The 19,472-nt window shown below is 36.6% G+C and overlaps 2 protein-coding genes across 2 annotated transcripts; both read right to left on the minus strand.

Annotated features, from left to right (window-relative positions):
• Positions 1 to 656: 656 nt before the first annotated feature.
• Positions 657 to 4,979, minus strand: LOC124436918. Its single transcript, XM_046986900.1, has 2 exons — positions 4,915 to 4,979; positions 657 to 1,945 (listed from the first exon to the last, which is right to left on the minus strand). The coding sequence occupies exons 1-2, from the start codon at positions 4,977 to 4,979 to the stop codon at positions 1,009 to 1,011; spliced, it is 1,002 nt and encodes a 333-aa protein (XP_046842856.1). The 3' UTR covers positions 657 to 1,008.
• An 8,514-nt stretch (positions 4,980 to 13,493) lies between these two features.
• LOC124438581 lies at positions 13,494 to 18,791 on the minus strand. Its single transcript, XM_046988757.1, has 5 exons — positions 18,588 to 18,791; positions 16,082 to 16,203; positions 15,809 to 15,947; positions 15,625 to 15,728; positions 13,494 to 14,610 (listed from the first exon to the last, which is right to left on the minus strand). Exons 1-5 carry the CDS (start codon positions 18,642 to 18,644, stop codon positions 13,494 to 13,496), a joined length of 1,539 nt encoding a protein of 512 aa, XP_046844713.1. The 5' UTR covers positions 18,645 to 18,791.
• Positions 18,792 to 19,472: the final 681 nt, after the last annotated feature.

Here is a 19,472-nt window from a genome sequence, read left to right on the forward strand (position 1 = left end):
ATATCATGCTTGGATTAAATTGGGGGGGCATAAATCACTAACTACCATTAAATTGTTACAAATCTTGAACACAAATCTCTCGGACCAAATCTGCATGATTACTATGATTCAAAGTTTCGAACAAAGTCTTGTCCAAGTATTTGATAACACTGATGCCAGGATAACATTGCCGCTTGCCACCAAGCTTCAGTCGGAACATAAGCCGAGAAAACACGTTCACGTACGAAAAATACTTCTTACAATGGGTCACGATCAATTTAAAGCACGAACTAGTAAACCGCAAACGAAGCTCAAACCAATGAAATTAAATCAGGTCTGCCGCAAATCGTTAAAAAAACGCAGAGCTTGTATTTATTCCTAATATATTTGATACTACCATGGAATAAGCTTAAATTGCTTTCTTCTTTTGCATATAAACCCAATTTCCAATAGTATTATTATAGTTTCAATTTGCAAGTAGGAACCAAAATGGCGGCTCCGCGCTCGCCCCAGACCGTTTGTCCCAGAGGGCTCTGATAGAGGGCTCTGAGTTATACGACTTATTGTAAAGTCAGTGTACCTAATGCATGACGGGTAATCCTTATTCAATCTCTATACAATAGATTGATCTAATACTGTAAGATTAAGCTTCTTAGATCAAAGCGCTTTATGGTCGGTTTCGAGATCAATTTTGTGTATTTGTAGACACGCAAGTATTACTTTGTCATGGATCAGTTATACTTTTACTTATGTCTCAGACTTCCAATGATATATGCATACGATAATCTAAAGAAACGTGTTTAAATCATTGAGTTAATGACTCGTTTCACCTTTTATTACTCGACCCAGCGGCTCATGGCAGCTTTTCAGTTCTTATCGCAAAAGACGTCACACCGTTAATGAGTTCGGTCCTGTTCGGATGCCCATGAATGACTGGCTTGATTGTCGTTTTTGCCTTCGTTGAAATTACACCACACCTACTCTACTGCAGTATACTTTTGCTCATATATGAACTGACCTTAAATTAATTTAGTTGGAGTCAACAGATACTCTATGCCATTCCTCCAATGCACGTTTCATTTTTTCTTCATTGATGAATGGGAAATATTTATTATATGCCTGTACGATTTCTTCGTCATTTGCTAAAATGGTAGTAACTAGCTCGCCTTTTTCGTTCTCCATCATCAACATGTTTTTCATCATCATGACAGCGCGTTTGTTTGGAAAGCAATTCGCTACTGGAGTGGAGGTGAAGTGAGTACAGCCAGAAGCAACTATTTTGCATGCAACTTGAACAGGTTGGAGTACATTTTCATACTTTCTATTAAGGTCAAAGAAATAAAACCGACGCCAATGATCAATAATGAAATCAAGACCTTCTACTGGTGGACCGTTCCGTTTGTATATATCACCCTTTCCGTGCATGCGCAGATTTCCATCATGCCGAATGTACTTGTACTCAAGAAATCCGTCGTTAAATACGGGAGACTCGTCTGAGAAATTCAACGATATTGCACGGAAAGTTGGTAATCCTAAGCCACAATCAACTAAGTGAATATCATTCTCATATTCCAAGCCATCAATTAACACGACTGAATGATTATCTTTGAAGAAAGTTGTAAATGTCACAGTTGAACTGATCAGTCGTACAGAGAAGCCAAGTGCACCGAACAACATCCAACAAAAGCAGGCTATCACATAACAAAGACCTCCTTCTCCAGCAAAGCAAGCTTCTTTGATTTGTTCATTTGTCAACATTATATTTCTCTCCTCTCTTGATTTACTGAGAAATGAAATACTTTGGAAAGGAATATATTCATGTATGCATGTTATTATCTCATCCACCAAGTTCTTTCTGTCGGACTTCAATCGCTGCTCGACGTTCACAATTCGCCAACGCGCTTGGAGAAGTTCAAGAGCTTCTTTGTATGTAATTGTCGACATTTTTCTATGTGATTGAAATCCCCTATAAATCGAAATTCATTAAATGGGGATTCAAATGTTTGACCAAAAACGAATTTGAAGTCAATCTTGAAGTCAAACTCATTCTTGTACTTGGCACACCATTCCTCTACTGTACAGTTATAAAGATCAGTCAAATGCTTTGGAGTTTTGAATTTTCGAACACTTTTTGGATTATTTTTTTATCTGTTTAGCTACAGAAAGGCATTGTGTACAGTATACTTGTTTGAAAACACTAGATCATACCTCGCCAAGAAGACTTCAAACAATAATCAGGCTAGGTTATGTTATAATCAGGAATAAAGTCAGTGTTCTGGTCTGGCATGCAGGTAAATAAGAACTTGACGAGACATTCTAAAACTATTCCAAATATCAGCTTGGTTATTACCTCAGCATTGGCAGTGTTAATGCACCGTCAATGCACCGTTTAATGCTTGGTTATTACCTCAGCATTGGCAGTGTTGAGCTAATGCACCGTTTTGCATGACTTCAGATTTTAAGCGTTAATCATATATGTTCGGTCGCAATAGAAGACAATATAAAAACAAAGCTTTTACTGCAGTGCAAATTGTGCCTGACAAATCTATATTCACATACTTACTTGTAGGCCTGAAGCACGAATTTTGCTTTTCTTGGGTGAAATTCGTCAAGAGTAATTAAAGAATCAATGAACAAGTATTATACGATGAATTACGAATACTGGGTGTAGTGAAGACCGTTAGAAATAAACTTACCGTGAAGTATCAATGGCTTACCATTGTGTTATTCCACTGGTGCATTGGTGCGAAACAGCTTTTGTGCAAAGTATCAAAGATACGTAAGAAAGACAGGCAATGGCAATACTTAAAGTGGTACTATGACGAAAATTTTGCCTCTCGTTTTTTTTTCATAGATTAATAGTGTATGTAAAAAAAATCTCTTCTGGCGAAATTTTAGCGCAATGTATTTCATGCTGCTCGAGTTACGTAGCGATAAAACTTGAACTTTAAGAGCCGCCATTAAAATGCGCCATATTTGAATTTTCAAGAAGGAAGGTTGTGACGTCATAGTCTTAACTCGCGGCTGTTTACAATATAACACAATATACAAATAGAGATTTAAAAGGTTGTATAACTCAATTTTTTAACACGCCTTCAACACGCTGTGTCGTGCAAGATTGCAGTAATAAGTCTGATATAGAATTACAGGCATTTCATTACATAAAGCCCACACGACGAGTCTTTGAGAAGAATTTGGGTTAAATTTGTTCAGACGAAGCGCGCAAACTTTAATCCGAGTTCGCGCGAAATTCGATTTATGATTTGTTCGAATCACTTCTCGGATGATTGTTTTGAGCGTTTATTCCATTTGTGTGGTATGACTAGACGGCTCAAACCTGGTGCCGTACCTACTATTTGGAAGAAATCACAAACACCAACAACGTCAAGAGAGCGGCGTTCAGGTTAGCACAAGTTGCAATTATTATATACTTACACATATTGCAGATGATAAATTTTCACAATTTGAGAGAACCAATAATACATCCAGGCAAACTTTCAATATATAATATACATTTATACTAAGGTTTTAAAGGAATTACAAAATGAAGTGTCTGTATCATGCGATGACCTTTGGTCTTTAAACCTAACGAAGCTTCTTGAAGAACAAATTCGTTCAGGCAAACTTCGTTAAAACCAGGGTGATCCAAAATGCATTTCTTTTCATCGATTTCGAACTGATACATTTTACCACGGCATTGCTCTATTTCCATGCAGCATCGGCACTCTTGAGGGTTGACAACAAGATCCAACGAACAATGGCCACATTCACACCTTTAATATTGGCCAAATTGTATGTTTCCATAAAGTTATCATAGCTAACGGCAGACGATTTAGATCAAAGTAACACACTAAGAATGACATCTTACCATGAAGTAACATCAACACGGGCATCAAAACGATGTTGCAGCATGTCTTCAACCCGCCGTTCTTCTGCGACTGTAGCTTCGTACTCAGCAATTTCATCGGGCGAAGCAAGCGGTTCAATATTATCGACAAATGGCAAAAATTTCCGAATTAGATTCGTTCGAATTTGCCGTCACAAATTCCGATGAAGAAATCGATGCGTTTGTCTCGATCGAAGACTCAGAGAGCGAGCTAGATCTTGATAAATTTGACATTTTTTTGCTCTATTTATGTATTACTTTGTATATTTTCCAATGTGCGTTTCTTGCCGTGTTAAGGCTATGACGTCACAGACCTTTGCTGATTGAAAATATTCAAAATGGCCGATTTTAATGGCGGACATGAAAATTAGACATTTCAAATGTTCATAACTCCCTCGTTATATTATTATTTTTGCTTACATTTTACGAAAGCAATAATTGATATGTGCTTAAACTATTTAATGCTAAACTCGATGATTTTTTGACGTTAAGCTTTCGTCATAGAACCACTTTAATGCAGCCGTGAGATTAAAGCCTGGTTCACACGAGTAAAATAAACACGAACGTCGAGACTTTTGTTTCTATTGCTCTAGAGGTTTATAAAGGCAAAGACATTGGGATTTTCTTTAAATCTTCTTTTTGTTCTTCTCTTAGCTTATGCTTGCGCTTATGTCGATGCTTATGTCACATGTTTCGTTTATTATCTTTGTTTTATCTTTTGTCTACGCATGTGCTTATCTTTATTTATTTCACTCGTGTGAACCAGGCTTAACATATTGATATGCATTGAAATTATAACAGAACGTCAATTTTTATAAAGGTCTTTTTGTGCATAAGTATTCTTCATATAAACGCACTGTGCATTTTAATCATTGAAGCTTGACTTGCTTGACCTATTGACTATAGAAGACTACGTGTGCAAGCACACACATAATAACACTCACACAATAAACACGTATACCATGTTTATTTTATAAAATGCTTAGGATATATTTAAAAATACTTTGTAGGAGGGAGAAGTTATTTCAAAAGTTCAAATTCATACTGACCTCAGAAGTACGAAAACCCAAATAGTGTTTGTGAAAGACTTTCGTTTATTCACATTCAACGACATTTAACCACTGATCTGATAATAGACTGGATATAGCTTCTACAGGTAGCAAAAGTGAAGCCTAATTATATATGCAATATTCACTTCCGGTTACCACGGCGAGATACAAATTACTATAGAAATGTATGGCGGATAACGTTTACAAACATGGATTTTCGAATATTTAAGACCTTTCGCGACTCCTTACTAACCTCAAGTATTAGTCATGGATAAAACAAGTTATGCGAATCGATTTGACATCAAAATGATTCCGATAGCTGCAAAATATCGACGTTAGTGGTGATTTAAAAGTTGTACATGCGAGAATGTATTTTGTCCCATCATTGCCAATGCAAGATAGTTCACTGCTCGCTTTCCAATTTCTGAGGCAGTTATGATCTAGTATACGTTTCAGTTCTTTAGAAATGAGGTGAGTTACTTTTTTTATCATTCTTTCTTTATGTTGAGAGATTGTTGACATTTTATTTTTGCTGTAACTTCATTTTTCATGAGCAAAGTACTACTGCTTAAACAAGACAAGTCTATTTAGTTTCTTTCTGCACTTTATCTTTAGTTTCCATTTCTGTAGTTGTTTTTCTCAAATGGTATAGTCGCACTTCGCGCTTAATTATTCAAAGAAGTATGATTTTCATTGACATTAAAATCTAACAAATGGACACTTTAGTATACTGCTTTTGAAACATCAAGGTAATGTAGCCAGCCAGGTATGAATTTGCAGGCCCTCTTTATAATCATCTTGGTTTTGGTTTGTCCCTTAAGTTAATTTAAATTATCAACAGCAACATATGACTGTGTCCACGGTTTATAATTATAAGTGTGTCCAATTGTATCCAGTATATCAGTTTCACACTGTCTTGTGCTAATTCCTTTACAGCCATGAATACTGCTTCTCAGCAACAGTTTATTGTCTACAGCTGTAAATTGGTCAACTGTTGGATTGTTGAAGTCACATTTTACAAGTGGAATAAAGCTCTTGCCTTTCTTATTACTACAAGACTCAAGACTGATGATCAAACTGTTGCTGAAAAGGATTGTAATGTCAACTGCAATTCATATTCATACCATCCCTAACTACATTCATATCTTAAGAATAATTTTAATGTTTTGGAAAAATATTTAAGGCATTAATATTACATCATACTAACTTCTGAACTTGCTTTAGCACTTAGAAGAGGAAAATAAAATTTAGAGCAAAAATGAGATTTTAATTTATATTATTTCTGAGTATAAGAACATTATTTTGAGACCAGTGTGAAAAGGCACTGATCTGATAATAGATCAGATAAATCAGTGGGAAAAGGCGCTGAATTATAAACTGGCTACTGTTTTCATACACGGTTACTGCTTTCAACTGGGATTTGAAATTCAAAATTAAAAAGTAACTGCGATTGTATGATTTACAAGGGACAAATCACAACAGAGATGAGGATGAAGATTATATAGTGCACCAATCTTTCCACTGTATCTGAATTTAAAAAGCGCAATATCGCATATTGGCTATGTTGCCCAGATGGTGCAAAAAGAAAATAAACTGTCCTGTTTGTCATGGCAGTCGGTTAAGAAACTACAAATGATCTGCTTTCCTGATTTTAAACAGACAGTAATTGTAAGCCAACAGCAAGTGTAATAGTAATATGCAATGAAACAGAGAGGTGCTTTCAGAGAATGTTGGCAGATGGAAATTTACCGCAAGGGAAAGGAATTCCTGATGCTATTGCTTTGTCTGTAGTAAATGGTATAGATTAGAGGACCACATTCAAGGATCTCGATGCACACATGTTGGATACAGGATACTACTGTTCACGAAAATCATATTTACTCATTAATTAAGACCATATCTAAATGCTACAGCAAGTTGCGACTATACCATTTGGGAAAAACAACCACAGAAATGGAAACTAAAGATAAAGTGCGAAAGAAACTAAGTAGACTTGTCTTGTTTAAGCATCAGTAGTACTTTTGCTCATGAAAATGAAGTTACAGCAAAAATAAAATGTCAACAATCTCTCAACATAAAGAAAGAATGATAAAAAGTAACTCACCTCATTTCTAAAGAACTGAAACGTATACTAGATCATAACTGCTCTCAGAAATTGAAAGCAAGCAGTGAACTATTGCATTGGCAATGATGGGACAAAATACACTCGCATGTACAACTTTTAAATCACCACTAACGTCGATATTTTACAGCTATCGGAATCATTTTGATGTCAAATCGATTGCATAACCTGTTTTATCCATGACTAATACTTGAGGTTAGTAAGGAGTCGCGAAAGGTCTTAAATATTGGAAAATCCATTTGTAAACGTTATCCGCCATACATTTCTATAGTAATTTGTATCTCGCCGTGGTAACTGGAAGTGAAATTGCATACCTTACTTAGTATTAAAATTGCGCAGTACTAGAATTCGCGCAGCGCTGAGGCGCGAATTTAGTACTGCGCGAAATATAATCCGCGCGAAAAGCTTTGTAGTGTAATATGAGACATTCATTGTTGGTTATGCAAATCAGTTGTTTTATTAACGCATATACATATTGACATATGTTTTAGTTGTCCAGGTAACATTAAAAAAAAATGTCTTCATTTTCATCCTGTACAATTTCAGTCGGGATATTCAGGTTCTACGTAGTATTCCGTCACGAATGCCTCCATTTTGCTGTATATCCTAAAACTTGCATTGTTCTGCATGACTGTTAGGTAATAGGAATCTCCAAGCCTCCTTGTGGTAATGGGGATCGACGAAATTTGATGTCACACACACATGCTTCGCCCCATATTCAAAAAAAGAACTTCAAAATCGGGAAATCTCTCGAGGCAAATGTCCGACCAGTGACAATGGTTCAATCTTGCCTCTGATTTTGGTAAACAGACCAACAGCATATGGGTCGAATAGGTTTCCTGATTCTGGTTTTATTATTAACTGCTGGTTGATTCTTGGAGCCCAGATTTTTCTGTACTCATGAAAACCTCGTGATGCGCAAGCCAGAGAAAACGATGTCCCCTCGGGGCTCAGTTTCACTGAATTAGAATCATCCGTTCCTGAGTCGTGGGTTTTTGAAGCAAGCAATCAGATGCGTAATTTTCTTTCGCGTTGCACGCTTCACACAAAAGCAACACTCGAACCACTTTTCCATCCAGGATAGTTTTCAGATGCAGGGATTGAACACTTGATTCCTCGGTTACAAACAAATGATTTGCATTTTAGACAAGTGTATTTTGTCAAATCATTGCACACGATGCAAATGCTTTCCATTTCTCCAACACAATAGCCAATGATGAGTCACGTTTCTTTAGGTGTTAGATATGATGTTCTATTATTATTTTACTGACTGATTTTACTTCCTTATTAACTAATTGCCGAATACGTCAAACGTTTCCGCAACACATATTCTACCGTTCAAGTATTGCCAATAGAAAACATTGTGCAGGAAATCAATGCACATGGCTCTGTTAAAATATTTCAAAAAGGTTTCCCAAGACGATATTTCGGTCGCGTCGTCTGACAGCAAATTAAATGCTGCCGAAGAAAATGCAGTAAAACAGCAATTATTTCTTGACGCTCCAGAACCAAAGAAAAGGAGGGGCAAATATGGAGCATATGATGCTTTTCAACGAGCAGAAATTGCAAAATGGGGAATTGTGCATGGAATAAGACCGGCGGCAAGAAAGTATTCCGTACCAGAGTCAACTGTTCGTGGACTTGTCAAATCGTACAAAAAGGAACGAAAAGAGCGCACTGAACTCGAACAATTGCCTAGAAAACATCGTGGAGCAAAAACTTTGTTACCTGAGAACATCTATGAGAAAGTTATCGCCATGATCAAGAGCATGAGAACGGCCGGTTGTGTTGTCAATTACAACATTGCTATTTCCATAGCGAAGGGGATAGTACTGGCTAATGATCGGTCTTTGTTGAAAGAAAACGGAGGAACCCTAGAATTCCACTATACATGGTGCCAGTCAATTTTCAGAAGATTGGGTTTCAGTAAACGTAGAGCAACAACTGCAAAACAACCCGTATCACCTGGCTGCAAAACAACCCGTATTAAAACGCTTCACGTTTCATCGTTCTATTAAGGAAGTGGTTACCGCTTATGACGTTCCCGACGATCTCATTATAAACATTGACCAGACCCCTCTCCCGTTTGTCCTCATCAGCAAGTATACAATGGACAAAACTAACGAGAAGTTTGTGCCGATCAGTGATAGCGCCGATTATCGCCAAATTACTGGAACATTCTCAGTCACCGCGTCGGGAAAGTTTCTGCCAATTCAACTAATCTACCAGGGGAAAACAGACCGGTGTCACCCTAAATTCAGATTTCGAAAAGAATTCCACGTTACCCACACGGAAAATCATTGGTCAAATGAAACGAAAGCAACTGAATTAGTCAATCGCATTCTTATCCCCTATGTTAAGCAAATTAGAGAAGAGCTTGGTTTTCGCGCAACAAAACAATGGGTTTTGATCGCCGATGTTTTTAAAGCACATTGGACGGATGCCGTAAAGAAGATCATTTCCGACAATAATGGGAAGATAATACCTGTTCCCAATAATATGACATCATACCTGCAGCCCTTAGATTTAACGGTCAATCGCTCTTGCAAAGTTTTCCTTCGAAACCAGGCGCAAACATGGTACTCAGAGCAAGTCCAAGCCCAAATAGAGAAAGGTATTCAACCTGATAAAGTTTCTGTTGATTTGAGAATTAGCGTGCTCAAACCACTTCACGCAAAATGAATAGTGCAGTTCTATGATTACATGCAATCGAACAAGGACATTGTCGTCAAAGGTTGGCAACGATCAGGTGTGAGCGCTGCATTGGAGGAACCACAACGAAAAGAGGATCCATTTGAACTGTAGCTAAACTTTTGTTTGACTTATAAAGTATATTGTTAGGCAATATCATTTATTACATTTTTAGTTCTTGTTGGGATAGTGAACTCGCTTTATTTTGAAGCCATTTTGTGGCCACCCAATCGCTTTTTGATGAATATTGAGGTATTTCTTAATAAAGAAAGCTCAATATAAATGCGTTAATTATTAATAGTTCTTTTGAACAAACCAAAAAGAACGAGCACATAAAATTACTTGCGCGAATTTAAAGCTGCGCGAATAATTGTCAACAAAGAGCGCGAAATTAAATCGCGCGAATTTAAAGCTGAGCGAAAATGAGTACGACTCGAATTTTAATACAAGTAAGGCATATAATTAGGCTTCACTTTTGCTACCTGTAGAAGCTATATCCAGTCTATTATCAGATCAGTGCATTTAACTGTGAGCGCATGAGCACAATCAGTTGATTTATGTTAAGTTTTAGAAGTGATAGTAGCATAACTAACATCATCATACAAGACTTACAGAGTTACGTAACGGTGTAGTTATCATTAATAAAGAAGACTATTTCAAAAAGATGAACGAAATTATGTTAACCATTGGGTTTTTTTCACGATTGCACGCGAAGACAGCAACATACAATCATCATCATCATCATCATCATCATCATCAGCCGTTCACGCCACTGCTGGCAGATGGCTTCCACAACTTCTTCCACTCGATTCGGTCTTTAGCTCTCCTCATCCAGGTCTTTCCAGTTTCCTCTTCGATCTCGTCTCCATCTTCTTTGGCTTTCCTCTTCCTCTGGTGCAGTTTTCTGTACCATTCTGTTACAACGAATACCCTGTTCTCCTTTCCATTCCTGCCCATCTGCCTTCATTTCTTTTGTTTGATTTTGACCATCTTTCATTCTGTTCTTCTCTGATTACTTCATTCCTGATCTTGTCTTTTAGCCTGATATTTAGTATGCCCTTCCATGCTCCTTTGTGTGACTGCCAGCTTCCTTTGATTGGTGTTTTGTAAGCGCCCATGTTTCTGTCCGTATGTCATAGATGGAAATGACAGTGTCCATTATTTTCCTCTTCAAACTGTTTGGGATGTTCTTCCTTTAGAAAGTGACTGTATTGTCTGAATCTTCTCCATCCGACATCGATTCTTTGATTGACTTCAACACTGATTTCATTTCTTGGTGTTAACATTTTTCCAAGGTATTTGTACTCCTCCACCTCCTCCAACTTCTCTCCGTCAACTGTGATCCCTTTTCTTTGCTTCCTCCTTGCGATGTCATTGCACATGATCTTGGTTTTTTTCTTATTCATTTTCATACCATCTTTCTTTCCTTCTTTCATTCAGTTTTTTTTAACATACAATATCTTTCGATTTTCTAAATGTGGTGCCACATATAAATATTTGCAAGAGGTTAGGGGTGGAGAGGAGAGGAGGGAGAGGAGAGACGAGGAGAGAGGAGAGGAGAGAAGAGAGAAACGGTTGTTTCTTATAGCTATTTATTCGTGACAAAACAATGATGTTCATGCAAATTAAAACATGAATCATGTCTTATTGAATGTCATTACATACATGACCAAATTTGATTTATTCCAAAAAATTTTATCAATTTTGAACAAAAAATCATTATCTCCATTACTGAAACATGAACTAAACTAACAATTCTAATAAAAAGATCTATTAAACTGCTGTTCCAAAAGTTGCATTTACTGTGGATGTCTTTATGGTGCAGTTTTACGGCAGCAAAAAACCAAAAACTTCAACTAATTCTATCAGTTATAAATGTTGCCTAGTAAAGTGTATACGAGAGTAACAAGATCAAAGAGTAGAAACGCTCCCATTTCACCACATCACTTTGTGAATTCATTGTTACCATTGTGCGTGCAAACATAATAGATGAAAGACGAAAGAATCAATATGGCGAAACGTGTTTAGTTCGCATTTTTATAAAATCATCAAGACAAGACGAATTATTAACACGACGAATATCAACACTATTTATAGCCAAAATACCACATTTCGTGCGCAAATAGTTTTTGCGATGCTCGAGACATTTCGCGTTACTGTTGACATAGCATTACGACAAGTGGATCCAAATTTCAAAAGCCCAAAAATCAGCAAATGCAATTCATATGCGTATAAGTCGGAAAAACCACAACACAGAAGTCCACACAATCTTTCAACTTTCCAACAGATAATTGTAAACTAAGATTATGTTTACACTACACAAGATCGATCTGAAAACGGAACAAAAAAGCAACAGAACCGGATTACGTTTTTACAGCACCGGAGAGGAATTGTTTGAAAACGTCACCTTTATCCGTAGCGAAACGACCACACTTTCTAAACGTGGTCGAACGAAAACGGAGCGCTACGCAGCGTTGTGTAAACACCTTAGGTACCAGTTCTCTTCTATTCGACCTGCGTTGTGGCACATAAATGAAAAAGGTGAATATTTTATGTTTTGGAAAGCTTTAAATGATAAATTCCGTTGTAATTTTTATAAATCAATGTTTTCATGGCTTATGGCTAAAGATATAAACATCTAGCAATGTTTAAACGAGAAATGTCATCATTCTTTCACAAACAATTGACGAATTTTGACAAAAGAAGGCATTAGTAAACACTTACAAAACTGTAGCGAAATAACGAATTAGACGCAGTCAAATCCTGCCGTCACTTTTTCGCTCCGGAGTAGAGTAAACGTTAGTCTACATCACCACACAAGCTAAAATTCTGAGGAACGTCCAATAGCGAAAAATTGATTGTTTAAATATTCACATGCAAACTGCTGTAGTGGAACACCATAACTATATGTACGCGGCAGACTGAACACCCAATGTAATTATTCAATTATCAAAGCAATTAAAACGTTCAAACTTCGCCGCAGCATAAGCAAAATCAGATTTGCTTATAATACAATCGATATTGGTTGAAAAGGATGGTTTAAAGCTTCCAAGCTCCAGCCTTGCAAAATGTTGGAATTAGAGAACACCCTCACAGGGAAGCCCAAACGAACGGAATATTTTCTATGCAAGACATCAAACATCTTGTAACCATACTGTACCAATTGCTTGTCAGATATTGCTACGGTTTTTGCGAATGGTGAAGTGTCCAAGGTGTGAACCTCTCCAGATGCGATGCTCCAAGTGAGGAGAATTGAAAAAGTGCACGTGTCTCTAAAAAATGATTTTATTATGTATAATAAAATATATTTCCACCAATTGTAAAGTTATAGCTATTCAGTAGAGAAAAGACAGAATCAACATTCAAAGACTATACTGCATGTAATTTTAATGGTGAGAATTTTATTGCTATTCAGTCAAATATTCAGTAATTATTATTATAAAGTATAATATAAACACAATAAAACGCGTGCGATGATTGGTCTATAGTTGTGTTTGCATTAGCTTAAGAAAGAGATATGAGCTCAACCAATTAAATAAATAAATCGATCAAAGAGTACTTGCAACTTGTGAAAAAGAGATCTGAGCTCAACCAATTAAATAATTAAATCAAGAGTATTTGCAACTTGTGCTGAGCTCAACCAATTAAATAAACCATCAGAGCATTTATACCCAGATCGTCTGCACCCATAAGGAAAATAACGTATTTGCTGCTGTTTTTGCGAAAAAAAAGATGCTGAACACAAATCACTTTACTGCTGTTAACCTTATTCGAACTTTGCTTTGTAATGGCTGTGCGTCAAGCTTAATGGCGATCCCGCACCATTATGTCTTCCGCCCATTTCATGAACGAACAATATAACTGTAATATGGATGACGACACAATTTGTGCTCTCACATATATCAACCACTTGTGTGTTGTAATTCTTAATCACCCAATATCGATCATCAAAGTTGAACGATGACTTCACTACTTCGTGTATGTAAGGCTCTACTTCAAACGACGCAATTCTTGTGTGAATACGTGGTGTAGTGTGAGCTTTCATCGACTCTTTTTTACCGTGTAAACATTCCGTAAGATCGTAAGGATCATTTTCGACGGTCTCCACTTGAATATCCACACTTGACGAACTTTCTATAATGGGACTGCTCAAGTTACCCTCGGTCATTTCTGTTTCAGGACTGTTACAGAATGTTTTATAATTAAACGATGAAAATTTGCAGGAATCGTAACTGTAGCTTGTATGTTGAGCGTCCTGACTATTGTCGTGGGTGGTGGGGTTAAAACCAACACCCCAAAGTGTGTTTGGATTCTCATTGCCGTCGTAACTTGATATGCTGTCACTGTCACAATTATTCGACTTCATACAATTATTTTTTTGAGTTGTTAAATTTGCAAAAAGCTCAACTTGTGATAACATTGAAGATACCTCTCTCTTTTTCCCATCTTTTTGAATAATGCACGACGCGTCGTTGGGTTGATCACAACGTCTCGTTTCTTCAATTGAGTTGTTAATATCGCGATTATTTGTACAGGGCGAATACTTATATGACTTTTGTGATGATGACGGACGACCGTTACCACGCGTATTCACGCTGTTCAAATCATCCCCACGTGTGTGTGACGAAACGCTTCGTGTTTTTTCGCTTGCATGCTGAGCACAAGGCACAATTGTTATGGCATGTACGGAATCAACTGAGTTAATGATAACAGTGTGTTTTAATTTCAAATGTACTTGCGGTACAAGCTTTGGAAATGGCGACAATAGAGTGTACATCATATGCACAGCCCAAGTGTTTTCCGATGGTAATTCGTTGGTCCTCGGGGGCGAGGTGCATATTGTCACAAAGCATTGACGAGTTTGCTCGTCTCCACGTTGGGGTCTGAAATAGAAAATACAAACTATCAATTCTTCGCCCTATGTAAATTACTTTGCGACTATACGCGGTATTGACCACAAAATTTGGAACTGTTTTTTTATTCAACATTGGTTAGGTATTGTGCCTTAAGAAGACTGGCAGTCGTGAGCCCGTGATGCAATGTTGTCAAAGTTGCGCCTTAAGAAAACAGGCATTCGTGAGCCCGTGATGCAATGTTGTCAAAGTCGTGCCTTAAGAAGACTGGCAGTCGTGAGCCCGTGATGCAATGTTGTCAAAGTTGTGTCTTAAGAAGATTGGCAGTCGTGAACCCGTGATGTAATGTTGTCAAAGTTGTGCCTTAGGAAGACTGGCAGTCGTGAGCCCGTGATGTAATGTTGTTAAAATTGTGCCTTAGGAAGACTGGCAGTCGTGAGCCCGTGATGTAATGTTGTCAAAGTCGTGCCTTAAGAAGACTGTCGTGACCCGTGATGCAATGTTGTCAAAGTCGTGCCTTAAGAAGACTGGCAGTCGTGAGCCCGTGATGCAATGTTGTCAAAGTTGTGCCTTAAGAAGATTGGCAGTCGTGAACCCGTGATGTAATGTTGTCAAAGTTGTGCCTTAGGAAGACTGGCAGTCGTGAGCCCGTGATGTAATGTTGTCAAAGTTGCGCCTTAAGAAGACTGGCAGTCGTGAGCCCGTGATGTAATGTTGTCAAAGTTGCGCCTTAGGAAGCTGGCAATCGTGAACCCGTGATGTAATGTTGTCAAAGTTGAGCCTTAAGAAAACAGGCAGTCGTGAGCCCGTGATGCAATGTTGTCAAAGTTGTGCCTTAAGAAGATTGGCAGTCGTGAACCCGTGATGTAATGTTGTCAAAGTTGTGCCTTAAGAAAACAGGCAGTCGTGAACCCGTGATGTAATGTTGTCAAAGTTGTGCCTTAGGAAGATAGGCAGTCGTGAACCCGTGATGTAATGTTGTCAAAGTTGCAGAACTTGAGAAGGAAAACACTTGATATGAATACAAGACATTTATATACGTACGCACAACCATGTACGACAATTCTATCGTCATTAAATGTCTGGCAAACAAGCAATTTAAGTTCTCCCATGATGCTTCGCTCCTCGAATAAAGACACACTACACACCTATAGAACGATCAACATAAGATTTTATAACCTCTCCTTTTGCGTAGCAGAATTTTCACTGAAAAAAATATCATTAATACTTCTCGCAAAGGTCTTCTCAGGTCAAACTTCCACCAATGCAATGTGTACTTGTAAAAAGGAAGCGAATGACTATCCCTATCTTGCAAGTAGGATATGACATACTCTCCACAATTGGTAAAACCAAGCAAAACATGTCCACTGCAAATGTCAGATATACGAAAAATCAACTATACCTGAAAGATGCAAGTTACATACTATCAATGTGTTATTCGATTTTGTAGTGAAAATAACATAATATGCCCTGGTCATTAAATATTCGTAAAATTTCATACCCAATACCAAATACATCATTGTCTTCGATGTCACGTAGTCGAATGCGGACAGGAGAAAATTTAGGAATTATTTCCAGGTGCGAACGAGGAAAAACAGCATTTATATGGTCATTCCCAAAGATCTGCAAATAACGAGTTGAGAAGTGTAAAAACGTAATGTTTAATACAGCAACAAAACTACAACGGACGAAAAAAAGCCGTGTGTCTTTCTAACTACAGCTGCTTATGTTATGTATGCTTTTCCAATTCTTTCCAAATTTTCAACACATTGGGGGATCTTTGTTAAAATGAGATGTTTCCATAAATCACAATTATTTAAACACATGATATTGAAATTGTAAAATTTACACCTTTCCTCCCCTCTCTACAAAATCCAGTTTCACTACTGATCCCCATAAAAATTGGTCACATTAGCTTGGGGAATCAATTCGTATGTACTTCAAAATTTAACTGGTAGCAATTATCATGAAAAGTAAAGTATGTACATATAAATTTGGGGAAAGGAAATCAATGTGTTAGCCAAAATCACCAAAATCTATCCTGTTCTGACTTGTGCAACCTTCATTTATTGAACCATGAAAGAAACAAGGCAGTCTTCTATTAGAATAAGGCGAACTCGTTTGAAAACTGATATGGAGGTTTTATAAACTCAGTTGATGAAGTTTATTCCCAAATTTTACTATCATGATATTCATTTCAATGACTTCTTGCACAAAAGGAATATGGAAAAAATCATTGATTTGAATGAATTAGTTGAGAAAAAAAGTGCAATTTTTTTAAGAATTCACTCTCAAAATGTTCATCAAATTATTATAAGCTTTTAAATGCAACCACTTATAGTTGCATTAAAACAAATACTACATTAAGTTGAATATGATGTAGCAATAAACTAATATTTTTAAAATTTGCATTCTTTGTGCCTTGTAGTGCACTATGACTAACGTGGAAACTGTCAACAATGTTTTTATGTTTTATTTAAGAAATAAAAGATGTTTATTGTGTTTGCACGGGCTTATACTAACTGAGGAGACCTTTGGGAGAACTTGAGAGCAGATCAGTGCAAGCCGGAAATGGAAGGTCGAGGGTTGCACCTGCTCGAGTGTTCTCACAAATGTCTCCGAGATTTGCATAAGCCAGTGCAAACACAAAAAACATCTTTTATTTCTTTTATAAAATAAGAATAATGCAAAAAAGACAAACATTTTAATTCTTCCTCTAAAATGTATTCATGATCGATTTGCAAATTCTCTTTGATTATTTGATTGTTTTGATTGATTTGATTGGTTTAGCTCAGATGTGTTTTGAACAGGCTGATGCAAACACAGATCTAGACCAATCACCGCATGCATTTTATTGTTTTTATTTTATAATGATGTTTGAAATTTTTAATAGTATTATAATACATCACATCGATTGCATACTGTTCTTCGCATGCTAATAATGAATGAACATAACATTTCTCTTTTTTGTATACTGTTTGAAAACATGATGTGCAATTTTTTATATTTTAGCCAAAACAATGTGCAAATTGAACAATTGAACACAGTCAGCTTGAACACTTGAGGTTATGAAGTAAGTATGGACTGAAGTGTGATCTTTATTAATTATAAGGAGATTTGAGAAAAGTTTAGAATGTCAAGAAGTAAATTAGTGGACATAAGGGTCTAGATAAAACAAAAAATGCAACACATTTATCCGGTTGTCATTGGGGTGCATCAGGCAAGAAAAGCTGAACAATTTTTGATTGTGTGGCGCAATGCAACAAAATTGTAAGCATCAAAGACAATGAGAATTGATGGCTATATCAGGTGTCAAAAAATTTTTGTACCACGATGCCAATTTTTGGGGTTCCTCAATTACATTATAAAGTTACTTTAAAGATCCGTGTAAATTAGATATCTTGAGATGGCATACAGACATCTGCTTTTAAAAGAAAACATTTTATTTTACAAAAGGAAAAAGCCAAAGCTAATTAAGATCGCACTAGTTGTGTGTGATCAATCTCATCATCTCTATTATTGATGTTTATGTTAATATTAATGTTTATTTTATCACCACATTAATCATTACTGTTATCTGTACCACTACTACAGTCTACAGTCACTACTTTATTGCTGCTGTTTTGCCATTGTTGTCATAAATATAACGCTTTTTCCGTAAATTCATACACATAAAAACTTTAAATCTAATTTCCCATGCTCATGTCATCATATAAAAATGAAGAGTGAGCAATGAGGAAAAGAAAAAAATAGTCAGAGTGAAAAAGCAGTCTTCATTTACTTCTTTGACCTTTCTACGACGAAGACATATTTTGCTCTTAGTTATACATAATGATTTGATATCCTTATAGCTATCAGTAGCAAAGGAATCATCAAATAAATATTCCGTTATATAATACATATTTTAATTCATAATTCACGCTCAATTCACAATTCACATACTCAGTTTGTTCATGATAAAAATAGGTGTTTAGCAACAATGTCGATAAAAAATTTCCATTACTCACTTTTCTTGTTGTAAGTTTCGTAACAACATTTCGTATTCTTCTTCCTTTACGCTTCATTCTATTTTACAAGACAAACAAGTGAACATCCTGAAGAAAATAGTCACGATGTACATAAATGACATTGTAGTTTTTAAAAATATGGCGGGCGTCTTTACTTTATTCGGTTTAAATGAAGTACCGCAAATATTTTTAAATAAAAATTAAAATTAACATTGTGCAATTTGCTCTTCCAAAAGCAGCTAAGGCAACAAATGACAATTTCTTCTCGCACATTCCCTCTGCTAGGAGTATTAAACTGCAGAATAACATGAAACGTAAACCTAGAAAACTAGCATACACTAAACTCTCTTATCCTAACGATAACCACACCCCAACTCAAGCTCTTCACTGGATTAGTTGAGCCTAGAGCAAAAAGGACATTTATTAGGAAAAATTAATTCAATGGCGACCATCACATTGATAATAGTTACAGTTATATACAGTTAACTCGCGCTCTAGGCTCGGATAGAGGTAAAATAGAGAAAATCAGTGATGTAGAGAAAATATTTTATAAATGGGTAGATTGCGCCAAGATGTACACGGTCTGGAAAATGTTTTTGACTTTCACTCAACAAAATATAATAGATATCAAGTAAAAACGTCAAACAGCTTTCAAATGCTATAACTTCTTCAGTTGATGCAGTTTTGCCATTTTCTGCACAACTACATGTATAAATAACTAATGACGCTCATGAAGGTAAATTTTCAGTTCAGAGCTAGCACAAGAACGTTCTCATAACGTTTTGGGAACGTTGTACTTATGTTCTGCGAACGTTGTAATTAAACGTTATCCGAACGTTTATTTGTCGACTCCGCTCAACGTTCCTAAACGTCCCAACGAACGTT

This window comes from Xenia sp. Carnegie-2017, unplaced genomic scaffold (assembly GCF_021976095.1).
Source record: "Xenia sp. Carnegie-2017 unplaced genomic scaffold, XeniaSp_v1 HiC_scaffold_1, whole genome shotgun sequence".
NCBI lineage: Eukaryota > Metazoa > Cnidaria > Anthozoa > Malacalcyonacea > Xeniidae > Xenia > Xenia sp. Carnegie-2017.

Excerpts from the sequence above, each read along its gene's own strand:
- LOC124436918 (XM_046986900.1), bottom strand. The coding sequence starts at position 4,979 with ATGTCGTTGAATGTGAATAAACGAAAGTCTTTCACAAACACTATTTGG. Across the intron at positions 1,946-4,914 it reads TGGGTTTTCGTACTTCTGAG|GGGATTTCAATCACATAGAA; the intron begins GTCAGTATGAAT and ends TTCGATTTATAG.
- LOC124438581 (XM_046988757.1), bottom strand. The coding sequence starts at position 18,644 with ATGAAGCGTAAAGGAAGAAGAATACGAAATGTTGTTACGAAACTTACA. Across the intron at positions 16,204-18,587 it reads CGAAACTTACAACAAGAAAA|ATCTTTGGGAATGACCATAT; the intron begins GTGAGTAATGGA and ends CGTTATTTGCAG. Across the intron at positions 14,611-15,624 it reads ATTGTCGTACATGGTTGTGC|ACCCCAACGTGGAGACGAGC; the intron begins GTACGTATATAA and ends TTTCTATTTCAG.